Source organism: Brassica napus, chromosome C7, assembly GCF_020379485.1.
Source record: "Brassica napus cultivar Da-Ae chromosome C7, Da-Ae, whole genome shotgun sequence".
Classification (NCBI taxonomy): domain Eukaryota; kingdom Viridiplantae; phylum Streptophyta; class Magnoliopsida; order Brassicales; family Brassicaceae; genus Brassica; species Brassica napus.
In genome coordinates, this window is record NC_063450.1 from 49,112,291 (window position 1) to 49,124,703 (window position 12,413).

The 12,413-nt window shown below is 38.4% G+C and overlaps 2 protein-coding genes and 1 long non-coding RNA gene across 3 annotated transcripts; 1 reads left to right on the forward strand and 2 right to left on the reverse strand.

The window, feature by feature from the left end:
- Positions 1 to 2,863: 2,863 nt before the first annotated feature.
- On the forward strand, positions 2,864 to 5,883 carry LOC106398281 (cysteine-rich receptor-like protein kinase 10). The gene is made up of 8 exons (XM_013838867.3): positions 2,864 to 3,537; positions 3,656 to 4,062; positions 4,132 to 4,269; positions 4,374 to 4,492; positions 4,580 to 4,790; positions 4,862 to 5,099; positions 5,178 to 5,328; positions 5,410 to 5,883. The coding sequence occupies exons 1-8, from the start codon at positions 3,164 to 3,166 to the stop codon at positions 5,731 to 5,733; spliced, it is 1,962 nt and encodes a 653-aa protein (XP_013694321.1). The 5' UTR covers positions 2,864 to 3,163; the 3' UTR covers positions 5,734 to 5,883.
- Positions 5,884 to 6,117: 234 nt separating this feature from the next.
- Positions 6,118 to 9,127, reverse strand: LOC106398227 (cysteine-rich receptor-like protein kinase 15). Its single transcript, XM_013838817.3, has 7 exons — positions 8,139 to 9,127; positions 7,903 to 8,043; positions 7,684 to 7,802; positions 7,374 to 7,584; positions 7,025 to 7,262; positions 6,790 to 6,940; positions 6,118 to 6,696 (listed from the first exon to the last, which is right to left on the reverse strand). The coding sequence occupies exons 1-7, from the start codon at positions 8,974 to 8,976 to the stop codon at positions 6,373 to 6,375; spliced, it is 2,022 nt and encodes a 673-aa protein (XP_013694271.1). The 5' UTR covers positions 8,977 to 9,127; the 3' UTR covers positions 6,118 to 6,372.
- Positions 9,128 to 11,525: 2,398 nt separating this feature from the next.
- On the reverse strand, positions 11,526 to 12,376 carry LOC125590082. The gene is made up of 2 exons (XR_007326291.1): positions 12,069 to 12,376; positions 11,526 to 11,728 (listed from the first exon to the last, which is right to left on the reverse strand). It is a non-coding gene; the product is annotated as an uncharacterized LOC125590082 (long non-coding RNA).
- Positions 12,377 to 12,413: the final 37 nt, after the last annotated feature.

Below are 12,413 nucleotides of genomic sequence, written 5' to 3' on the forward strand. Positions count from 1 at the left end.
GTACCGAGTCAAAGGCTTTTGCAAGGTCGGTCTTCATAGCGCATCGAGATGAGATGTCCTCTTTGTGATAGTCTTTGACTATCTCCATCGCAAGAAGCAAGTTCTCCACTAGTAGCCTGTCTTTAACAAAGGCTGACTGGTTATAGGAGATGCATTGGGGGAGTGTGCTCTTCAGTCTGTTTGCTATAATCTTGGAAATGACCTTGTATAGGACATTGCAGCAGGAGATTGGTCTGTAGTCTCGCATCTCCTGTGCATTGTCCATCTTTGGGATGAGTGCCAAGATTGTTGCATTGAGACCTTTGGGGAGGAAACCTTTGCTGAAAAAGGATTGAACCGCAACTGTAAAATCCTTAGCAATGATGGGCCAAGATGCCTTGAAGAACTCCGTGGTGAAGCCATCAGGTCCAGGTGATTTGTCGCTCGGCATTCGAAATACCACCTCCCTGATCTCGCTCTCTGTTACTGGCTTTATCAGCATTGCCCTTTGCTCATCATTGCAGCGGAAGGGTATGAGATCTTGGAGATCAGCAACTGACTTCTCCTCCATACCCGGAGGTTCCAAAGACAAGAACTCGTTGAAGAATCTCTCAGCCTCGTTTTTGATCTCCTCTTGGGAAGTGACAATGTTCCCTGAGGAACACTTGATTTCTCTGATAGCATTTCTGGTTTCTCTGACCTTTGCAGCATTGTAGAAAGCTTTGTTGTTTCTGTCTCCTACTTGCAGCCAGTGGAGTTTAGAGCGTTGCTTGAGGACCTTCTCCTCAATATTTGAGACCCTCTGCCATCTCTTAGCTGCCGTTTTCTCTGTTAAGATGTTTCCTTGGGTAGGGTCTAACATCACCTTCTCTTGTTTCTCGCATAGGTCCTGGTAAGCTTCTTTCACCCGCTTCGTAAGAGCTCCAAGCTTGTCTTTGCTCAATCTTCGGATCAAAGGTTTAAGGCCTTTGAGATACTTAGAGAATCTGAAGAGATCAGTTGTGGACTGGAACAGAGGTGTTGTATCTTTCCAATAGTCCGAGACTGTGTCCAAGAACTCCGGAGTTTCTGCAATGACATTTGAGAACTTAAAAGGTCTGCGCTTACCCACTGCCTCAGCCCGGAGGTGAAATCTTTCCCGAAGGTGATCTGAGCATCCTCCCGCCTCAAAAATGCCATAAGCTTGGGTTCGTTGGTTGAGCCAGGTCTCATTTACCAGAATTCTATCCAGTTTTTTGCAAACCGTTCCTTCGCCCCTCCTGTTGCACCAAGTAAACTTCGGACCCTGATAACCCATGTCGAGTAGTTTGCAGTGTTGAATAACACTTTCAAAATCCCGCATCCCTGGAGTAGTCAGACCCGAATCTTGGTAGCTGGAGTGCTCATCCCCATCTAGTATCTCGTTGAAGTCTCCCATTATTACCCATTCCTTGTTTTTGAACATTGGTGAATTCTGATGAGACTTGATATCATCCCACAACTCTTTTATCTTCTCTGCAGTGTTTTCCGCATAGACAAAGGAGCAGAGAATCTCCTCGTCTTCTCCTTCCACAAGAACTGAAACCGTAATTATCTGATCAGATTTGAAGACCGGAGTCACTCTGACTTGCGAACTCCAAAGAACCCATATCCTCCCTTTTCTACTAAATTCGTAATTATTTACAAATGACCAGCCTGGAAAATTTGTTGAGACAATTTGAGCTGATTTTCTCTCCTTGACTCGAGTTTCCAACAGACCACCAAACTGCAATCCCTTATTCTGTATCCATTGACGGACGACTTTGTGCTTAGCTTCCTTGTTAAATCCTCTCACGTTCCAGAAAAACCCAGTCATTGAGATGATTTGCGATACCGTTTTCCCTGAGTTCCAGGGTCAGTGTCCTTGTTGGTGTGCTCAGAAAAGATCTTGTGGTTTGTGTTGGAGCTCCTCGGAAGAGAAGGCCGTAGACAACTCCCTCCCCCAACACCAGTTCCTTGACGTTCCTCTTTCTCAGTATTGCTCCCATTCCCTTTGTTTTGCCCCACCGCCAAACTCTTGGTTTCTAGAGAGACCAACTGATCCTCGATCAGAGCGGTTTCTCTAGGTGTATTCTCTTTATCTCCCCCCCCCCCCCCCTCAGAATGTTTTTCCCAGACTCCTTGCCTTCTTAAGTCTCTTCTGATGTGGTATTAAACTTTCTTGCTTATGTGTGTCATATGTTGAAGTCTGTAATTTGTAAAAAAATTAAACTGTATGTTTTTTTTTTTTTTTTTTTTTTTTTTTTTTTGATAATCCTAGTATCCGGACCTCTCACTTAGTCCGACTATCCCACCGCGTCCAACCGGAACTGGCGAGGAAGGTCCTGGAGGCCAAACGGAAACCATGTTAAATCCGCTGTAGCCGGGGCTCGAACTCGTGATGGCGGGCACCTCAGCCGAGGTTCCTTTACCACCAGACCACGAGGCCCGGTTATTAAACTGTATGTTGCGTATGCATGAAGTCTTACCTTTTCTGTGAATGTATAAGCTTATATATTAGATATGAATTCTCATAAATATTTGAATTGTGATTCATGTTGAATTGTTGAAATCGTAATTTTCGTATAACCTCAAAGCTAGGATTGAGGTATGTACATCTCCGTACCGTGGGTCAAAAAAATAGATGGTTGATATACTATCATCTCAAAGTAAAATGAGCTTACGATATAAGGAAACCACTTTCTTGCACTAATTAACCATTAGATCATCACTAACATTGTTTGTTGAAACTGCAATGCAAAGCATCGAGTTCTATATTATCATCTTTTGCCAAAAAATGCAATATAAAATTATATATTATTATAACAAATTTTTTTTTTCAAATGTTTTTAAAGTGGAACATTAGTCAAGGTTGAATTTCCAACAAGCAAGATACCTACGAAACGACGTCAATGAAAAAGTAGTATGTTGACCATATGATGTCTAAGAACTTTCCGGATCAGCGGCAAAGCTTTTCTGCCTAAGAACGTTTCTTACAAGAATAATCAACAATTATTCTCGCATAATATTCTTTTATACAGTAGATGAACACAAGTTTGACAAGAATTATGAATACAAGAACCTTGACTTTTTCATCTGTTACTAATCACAAAACCATCCTCTGTTTCATTGTAATCGAGAGAGAGAAAGATAGAATCAATACACAAAGCTTGACGAGAACCTAGTTATGTCTTCTAGGGCCTCTTTGATCTTTCTCTTCTTTTTCTCCTTTCTGACTAGCTTCAGAGCTTATGCTCAGGATCCCAATTACGTATACCACAACTGTCCAAACACGACAACTTACACCAGAAACAGCACTTACTCCACCAATCTCAGAACCCTATTGTCCTCTCTCTCTTCCAACAACTCCTCTTACTCCACCGGATTCCAAACCGCCACCTCCGGACAAGGCACCGACAGCGTCACCGGACTTTTCCTCTGCCGAGGAGACGTCTCGCCTGAAGTTTGTCGCAGATGCGTCCGTTTTGTCGTCAACGACACCTCAAATAGATGTCCGAACGAGAGAGAGGTCGTGCTCTATTACGATGAGTGTATAGTAAGGTATTAATTGTTGATTCATTCACATTAATCAAAATATATAACCCTAAAACGGGTAAATGCTTTAATATTGTAAGTTTTTTTGTTTTATTCGAGATTAATTCAAGTTTTTTCACAACAGATACTCTAACCGAAATATTCTCTCGACGTTGAGCACTAATGGAGCATTAGTCGCTAGTAACGGCCAAAATATTACATCTAACCAACAAGCCCAGTTCAGAGACTTGGTCTTGTCGACGATGAACCAAGCCGCCAGTGAAGCTGCGGACAGTCCTAGAAAGTTTGATGCGAGAAAAGCTAACTGGACTGCACCACAGAGTTTATACGGGTTGGTTCAGTGCACTCCTGATCTTACAAGACAAGACTGTTTGAGTTGTCTGCAACAGGGCATCAATCAGTTACCCACCGATAAAATTGGAGGACAATCTCTGGCTCCTAGCTGTAGTTCTAGGTACGAGCTTTACCCATTTTACAACGAATCGGCCATTACAACACCACAACCGCCGGTTTCAGCTCCTCCGCCACCTGGTTCGAACTCTGTCTTTAACTGCTCCCACTATCTGATCGATATCAAAGCTAATGATGTTTGAATAACAGGGAAAGGTGGGAGTTCAAGTGTACTAGTGGTAGCCATTGTTGTACCTATTATAGTGGTTGCTCTGCTTTTCATAGCTTGTTATTGCTTCCTTGCCAAGAGGGCAAAGAAGACTTTTGGCACAGCATCTGCATTTGATGGTAAAGATGTCAAATGATGAATAATCTTTAGTTGGGTTTGGATTTTGATTTATGTCAGTGTTCAGATTCTCTTTGCTGCTTCTAAGATTTTTTTTATGCACCAGGGGATGATATAACAACGGCAGAATCACTGCAGCTTGATTACAGAACGATCCAAACTGCTACTAATGATTTTGCAGAAAGTAATAAGATTGGTCAAGGTGGATTTGGAGAGGTCTACAAGGTAATTATAGTTCCTTAACTGCCTTCAGATATGTTTTTTCTTTTCATTACCATTTTGGGCCAACATAATGGTGGTGAAAAACGGTAGGGTACATTGTCGGATGGCACTGAAGTTGCGGTCAAGAGACTGTCAAAGTCATCAGGACAAGGTGATGCAGAGTTTAAGAACGAGGTTATTCTTGTTGCAAAGCTACTACATAGAAATCTAGTTAGACTTCTCGGATTTTGTCTAGAAGGAGAGGAGAGGGTACTAGTCTACGAGTACGTGCCCAACGAAAGCCTTGATTACTTCATCTTTGGTTAGTTGCCCTTCTCAATGACCAATTCTTGGAAATATTTGAAGCTAATGCTAATCTATGGATGTATGCAGACCCTGTAAAGCAATGTCAGCTGGATTGGTCTAGGCGATACAAGATTATTAGTGGAATTGCTCGAGGGATTCTGTATCTTCATCAAGATTCAAGGCTCACAATTATACACCGTGACCTTAAAGCAAGTAACGTTCTTCTGGATGCAGATATGAATCCTAAAATTGCTGATTTTGGAATGGCTAGGATATTTGGAATGAACCAAACAGAGGAGAATACAAGCAGGATAGTGGGGACCTAGTAAGTTTTGTCTTTTACATTCCTTCCATTTAAAGAACTTCTTTTGGAAACATACTAAAGTCTTGTTGTGTGTTTAAGCGGTTATATGTCTCCTGAGTATGCAATGCATGGTCAGTACTCAATGAAATCAGATGTCTATAGCTTCGGAGTGTTGGTTCTTGAGATTATAAGCGGCAAGAAGAATAGCAGCTTCTACCAAACAGATGGCGCACATGACTTGGTTTCATATGTAAGTGTTGAGCCAATCAAGTTCCATATATACTTACCTAACCATAGTTTCAAGTGCTGATTGGTTAAAATAATATTCCAGGCTTGGAGGCTTTGGAGTAATGGGACACCGCTAGACCTCGTGGATCCATCTATTGTAGATAATTTCCAAAGGAATGAAGTTTTTCGATGTATCCATATAGGTCTTTTGTGTGTTCAAGAAGATCCTGTTGAGCGTCCACCCTTGTCAACCATTGTTCTGATGCTCACTAGTATTACCATGACATTACCCATCCCTAGGCAACCAGGTCTTTTCTTTCAGAGTATACTCGGAAAAGACCCTCTTGATTCAGACAAATTTACAACGACCAAGTCTCTTCTACGGTCTGTTGATGATGCCTCGATCACAGATGTATATACTCGATGAAAACCAAGGTTTACATTCTTGCATGATTTCTAAGTCAACCGGTGTTAAAAATAAGCTGATTACTAACTGTTTGTATTGTTATTGTAACAACGAGCGTGTATGGTTGTATATTATTTACACATTTCTTCTTGTCTGATTAGTTTTGCCAAATTAAGCCTCTAATTAGCCTAATACAGTGATCAACAACATCCCGAAAAAGAAGTGTTGGAGTAGCGGACAAGGCAACCGTGGGGTATTTGTGGGGTCCGTTTCTTACCAATTTAAACAGCAATCAACGTTTCTCTCCTAAAATATTGTTGAATTCGTCAAACACATAATTGCTGTCCTTAAACCTGCAAATACGGTCACGGAAATGAATCTCAAAAGTCAAAAGTCAATGCCAAAAGTCAAATATATTTTTCTTTGTTTAATAAGGCCCCATACAGATAATTCATATTGAAAACTAAACGAACGATGGAACTTGCATCAGACAACACCACAACCAAACTGGCTTACAAATGGTGTTATTTGATTTCAGTTTCTATAATGAACAGAAAAGACAAATTAAAACTAAACAACATTCGACAGCCACAATAGTTGTCAACTAGCTTGTTTACAATAATACCGGTAGGTTCAAACTTTAAGGTAAAAACACCATATTCAACGAGAATATATATCAGTGAGGGACGCATCGTCAACAGATGTTGGATCAGACTTGGTTGTAGTAGACTGCTCTGGATCAAGCGGGTCTCTCCCAGGTCTGCTCTGAACGAAAAAACCTGGTTGCCGAGGCACTGGCAAAGTCACAGTCTGACTAGTGAGCATTACAAAAATGGTTGAAAAGGTCGGACGCTCTACAGGATCTTCTTGAACACATAAAAGACCAATATGGATGCACCGAACCACTTCACTGTTCGGGCAGTTATCAATAATAATAGGGTCTGCGAGGTGTAACGCTCTACCGTTACTCCAAAGCCTCCACGCCTAGAATATTAATCAATCACTCAATTCTTGCAAACATCGCTTATTATTGAAAGAGAGCTAAATACAAAAAACACGATTGCCTAAAAAACTTACATATGTAACTAGGTCATGTGCGCCGTCTATCTCGTTGAAGCTGTTGTTCTTCATACCGCTAATAATCTCAAGAACTAACACTCCAAAGCTATAAACATCTGATTTCATTGAGAACTGGCCATGAATCGCATATTCAGGAGCCATGTAACCGCTGGAATCAACAACAAAACTATGGTAAATTGGCAAAATCATGTTTAACAAATTTCAATTAAGAGAAGTTAAGTGAAAGACTTACTAGGTGCCAACTATCTTGCTTGTGTTATCCTGGGTTTGATCCATTCCAAAGATCCTAGCCATTCCAAAATCAGCAACTTTCGGATTCATATCCCGATCCAGGAGAATGTTACTTGCTTTGAGGTCACGGTGTATAATTGTGAGCCTTGAATCTTGATGGAGATAGAGAATTCCCCGGGCAATCCCTTCAATGATCTTATATCGTCGAGTCCAGTTCAGCTGACCATGCTTTGCAGGGTCTGTGTGTGCACATCCATGGTATTATAGTAAATTCTAATAATTTGTAATCCCAAGTTTCAAGAATATGGCAAAAGAATAAGTACTGAAACAAAACAACAAATGTAACTGACCAAAGAGGAAGTAATCAAGGCTTTTGTTGGGCACATACTCGTAGACCAGTATCCTCTCTTTTTGTTCTAGAGAAAATCCTAGAAGCCTAACCAAATTTCTATGCTGGAGCTTTGCAACAACAGCAACCTCGTTCTTGAACTCTGTGTCACCTTGTCTTGATGATTTCGACAGTCGCTTCACCGCAACTTCAACCCCATTCGCGAATGTTCCCTGTCCGTTTTCATTAGCACCATCTCGTTATTCAAATGTGTTGACATAATTTTTCAAGAAAAAGTACAGAACGTCATGCAAAATTAAGGAAAATAGTACCTTGTAAACCTCACCAAATCCACCTTCACCAATTTTATTATTTTCAGAATAGTTATTTGTTGCAGCTTGAATAATTCCATAATCAAGTTGCAGTGACTCAATGGTTGTAATATCATCCCCTGTTGCACAATAAGTCGTAGCAATCAGATGAGACAACAAAAAAACTGATCAGTGACATAATCTAAACCTAGTTAAGGTTGTTATCATTGGAATCTTTACCATAAAAGGCTGGTGCATTATCTGAAGTATTTCTTCTCCTCTTTGCAAGGAAACAATAACCAGCTATGAAAATTAGAACAGCCACTACAATACCCACAACGATGGCTACTATTAACACTTTTGAATTCTCATGATGTTTACCTGCGTATTAAAAAAAAAACATTTTCTTGAGAACGGATAGTATTGAATATTTTGAGAAACCATAGTAATAAACAGATGAAGATAAAAGAGTTCACCAGTTCGTGTAAGAGATGAAACCGGGGAAGTAGAGGCGGGAGGAGGTGGTAGCAGTGATGGCGGAGGTGGTGGCGGTGCCTGTTGTTCTGGAGGTGTTCTAGTGTCGTTTTCGTTGAAGAACAAGTAAAGCTCGTACCTTGCATTACAACTAGGCCAGAAAAGTCTACCCCCAATTTTGTTAAGAGGAATTCCATCGATGGATTGATGCAAGCAACGCAAACAGTCATATCTTGTCAGATCAGGTGTGCACTGAACCAGGCCGTATAAACTCTGGAGTGCGGTCCAATTGGCTTTTATCGTATAGAACTTCCTAGAACTGTTAGCTGCTTTGTCGGCAGCTTGGTTCATCGTGGTCGACACCAAATCTTCGAACCGGTCTTCTTGATTAGATGAAATATTGCCGTTGAACATGAAAAACCCTCCTTCGTATACAAGGGTCGATAGAATATTTTTGTGAGAGTATCTGAGCATGCACTCGTCGTAGTAAAGCACGACCTCTTTCTCATTCGGACACCGAGCTAAGGTTTCGTTGACTGAGAAGGCGACGCAGCTACGGCAAACTTCAGGCGAGACATCTCCCCGGCAGAGGAAAAGTCCTGTGACCCTGTCGGGATCGCGTCCCACCGTGGCGTTCTGGAATCCTGTGGAGTAGGAGGCGTCAGGGGAAGAGAGAGAGGACAAAAGGGTTTCGAGATTGGTGAAGTAAGTGCTGTTCCTTGTATAACTTGTTGTATTTGGACAAGAATGGAATGTGTAATGAGGATTTTGAGCATAAGTTCTGCAGCTAGCGAGTAAGGAGAAAAGGACAAGGAAGATGAAAGAGGTGCAAGAAGACATGGTTCTGACTTCTGTCAGTTTGTGTTTACATCATGAAGCACTCATTTATATAACGAATATATTATTTCTCTCTTTGTGGTTTTTGTAGATTGCCGTGAAACGGAGTAGCGACGACGGCAAGTCAATCAAAGTCAAAGTAAACTCTTTTTTTCTTCTTAATGTAACTTGTTATACCACAAAAATATGAACGTATAAAGTGGGTTTTAGACGAAGTCAGACAAGCACAAGACAAGAAAAGCATAGCCTTTTGAACTTTCTTTTCATGCTTTCCCACTTCTTTCCTATACTCTTATTCACTAAATGTATATATGCCTCTTCTTATTTTTAATGTTGAAATAACACATTACCTGGAGAAAAAAAAAGCACTTTACCTGAAACATCGACAAGTTATTGAGAGTTATGAATTGGAAGAAATATTATTAAACTCTCATGAGAAATAAGTTACAATATGCTTAGTTTATATAGTTAATGATCTAACATAATTTCCTAAACTAATATAGGACTAGATCTTGACCTGTGCTTGCAAAGCGCAGATTATAGAGATGAAACGATGAAGATTGTTGCGACTCGTGATGCATAGAAGGCCCACGGTTCTTAGCTCGCAGCTCAGACCACACGGATCAAGCCTCCGGCTCAGATCATTTAGAAAATGTACTTAACGACTTCTTCCTTGCTAAAACATCTTGAGCAGACGTATCATATACATAATTGATAAGGAGGAATCAAAATTCTTTTGTAAACTAATTATTTTTTTAAAAGATTATTGCTAACGATCCGATTTGTATACCTTATAAGATATAATGTAGTAAGATAAAATGTTAATATGTACCAATGGCAGAAATTGTAAATTTTCTAGTAATCTAAAGGTTGTTAACTAAGATAGCTCAGAAGGAATGTGAGCATGCCACATAAGCTATAATGGCAAAATTGTTATTAATTTACCAAAGCAAAGTTTATTATTAAAAATGCTTGTGGATTAATATATCTATACTATTAAAGTAGGATTCTATTTTAAAAAAAAAAATGGATTTTGCGCTTCAATTTTCATTATATTTACATCTAATGTCATTTCTTTTTCACTTATAAATATAATTAATTTTAATAAATGAATTTACAAAAACATAATGAATATGAGTTTCCTTATAAATCATAGGTATTATATTAAATTATCTAATATTTAGCCAATTTAAAAGATTGCAATCTTTCAATTTAATACTTAACAAAAACGATTTTATAAAAAGCATATATATATATATATATAATCATATCTAATTTAAAATTTATTGAATATTCTCAAATCTAGGTTATAAATTATTGTGAATAATTTTTTGATTTTGTTTGATCTATGTGGAGGCCGGTTCACTTTCACAATGTAAATTTCCACATGTATTAATTTTTTTTACTAACTTTTCTTTTATGGTTTTTAACTAAATTTACATTATTTTGAACCCACTAAACTTGACAACTGTAGATATTAAGTTTTTTATTCATGAATTACATTGATTTAATTTTCTATTTTTTAAAAATAAAAAATCGAAACATTGTTTTCAATTTTTAGAAATGAACTAAACATTTCTTAAGAAAAATACGATACAAATATATATTTTTTAAAACTAAATGATTTTGGTCACTCAAAATAAACCCAAACCGGTCTAAATAGATGATCAATATCATGAATCTAAATATATAATATTATTGAAAACTTAACAGTAAATGGTTCAAACGGTCGAGACGTATATGTTTTCGTCGAATATGAGACGGATTTAAATAAGGTGGATCTACCATTTATCATTTTTAACAAAGCATTTGATGAATTTTTATTATACTTTTACAAAGTATAATATCCCGCAAAGGAAAATGAGACGGATTTAAATAAGGTGGATCTACCATATTTTTCTCAGTACTTCAAAGGCAAAGGAATATGTGTTCAAGTGACATTTTTTCTTTCTAAAAATGTGTTCAATTACGTTAGCCATACGTTGACTGATATCTCATATTTTTCCTTGGAACAAAATGATAACTGTTTATTGAAATGTTATCTGTCAGTGTAAACTTGATTAAAACTGGTGTAAATACTCTGTTTTTTTTTTTTTTTTGCGGTTCGAACGTGAGATTATATTCTAAAACTTGTATGATTTCACAAAATCAAATTATTAAAAGATATTGACAATTAACTCATTTGTGTTCCCTCGGCTCTATAACACTGACTTGAGTGACTTCGGCATCCTATCTCTCGTAAGGAAGTTGATATTGGCTCCAATCAAAATCTCTAGAAGTCTCTTGACTCGGACTGAGGATCTAACCACTAATATTTTTAACAGTACATCTCTTTTAGCTTCGCTTGGAGTCATTTCGTGTTTGACAGTAAGCTATACTGATGCATTGCAGCGCATACTATGGACCATGGGCTTACGAGATAAATGTGTTTATATTGTTTCTATTTTATTTAGCCATTATGTTAATTATGAGGATAAGTATAACTTCTGTAGATTAGTGTGTGGAGAGACGGTTACGATCTCGTTAGCCTAGTATATATAGTTTGATCTATAGCTTTGTAAACATTATTGATATATTGAATAAGAAAAACCCTAGAACTTTCAGTTCTTCTTTCTTGTCTTCGGTATTCTCCGATTACCAAGAACCCTCGTTTGAACGGCTATTCTTCGAAATCAACGGTCATCGTCGAACCGCCATTCCTCTTGGAATCAACGATTTTCGAGCCTATCCGACGCTGCCCCATATACACTTTGTTCTTTACAAAAAAATGTGACAGGAGATGCAATGTTATTTAACTCATAAAATGTAAACATACTATGTGAGTTAAACCTTGTAAGTTGTAACATCGTCAGGTGCTTTACCATAATCCTGAGTGACAATTGTGTTGGATTTATTAAACACCAGAAGAAGAAAAGAAAAACTCTGGAAACTATTGACATACAAATCTTCACAAAGTCAGATTCTTGACATTTAATATTTCAGCGGCTAATTCTCATACCGTAAGAGTCCGCGAATCAGTTACCAAAGAGGATGTTGAACAAAGAGTCCTACAAAAAGTGAATCATGCCTTATATTGATGATGAACATTATTTTACCTCTATCCACCCTTTTCTACTCCTGTAACCTGAGAATCCATCGTGATGGCCATGCTGCTGTATAGCAGCGAGTGCCATTTAAAGCTTGAGACGTGTAAGATCTAAGTCTATTCGAAAAGTGGAAGAGAAAAGGAAGTGAGAGGAAGGAAGAAAGGGGTTATCTGTATGACCTAATTTAATGAGTAACCGACAAAGAACTCCGAAGGAGAGAAGACCAATTCAATTGACCAAGTGGAGAAGACAGAGAAGGTTCTTGTAGTAGGCACAAAGATGAAAACGAGTTTTTTTTTTTTTTTACTTATACCGAAGAAAATAATGTTTGAAATAAATGCCAACAACTAAATT

What these genes read in the sequence shown, in the direction of transcription:
- LOC106398281 (XM_013838867.3), top strand. Translation starts at nt 3,164, where the DNA reads ATGTCTTCTAGGGCCTCTTTGATCTTTCTCTTCTTTTTCTCCTTTCTG. An exon ending in TTCAGCTCCTCCGCCACCTG is followed by an intron (nt 4,063 to 4,131) that starts GTTCGAACTCTG and finishes TTTGAATAACAG; the next exon opens with GGAAAGGTGGGAGTTCAAGT. An exon ending in CACATGACTTGGTTTCATAT is followed by an intron (nt 5,329 to 5,409) that starts GTAAGTGTTGAG and finishes ATAATATTCCAG; the next exon opens with GCTTGGAGGCTTTGGAGTAA.
- LOC106398227 (XM_013838817.3), bottom strand. Translation starts at nt 8,976, where the DNA reads ATGTCTTCTTGCACCTCTTTCATCTTCCTTGTCCTTTTCTCCTTACTC. An exon ending in TTCATCTCTTACACGAACTG is followed by an intron (nt 8,044 to 8,138) that starts GTGAACTCTTTT and finishes TTTAATACGCAG; the next exon opens with GTAAACATCATGAGAATTCA. An exon ending in GATTTGGTGAGGTTTACAAG is followed by an intron (nt 7,585 to 7,683) that starts GTACTATTTTCC and finishes GAAAACGGACAG; the next exon opens with GGAACATTCGCGAATGGGGT.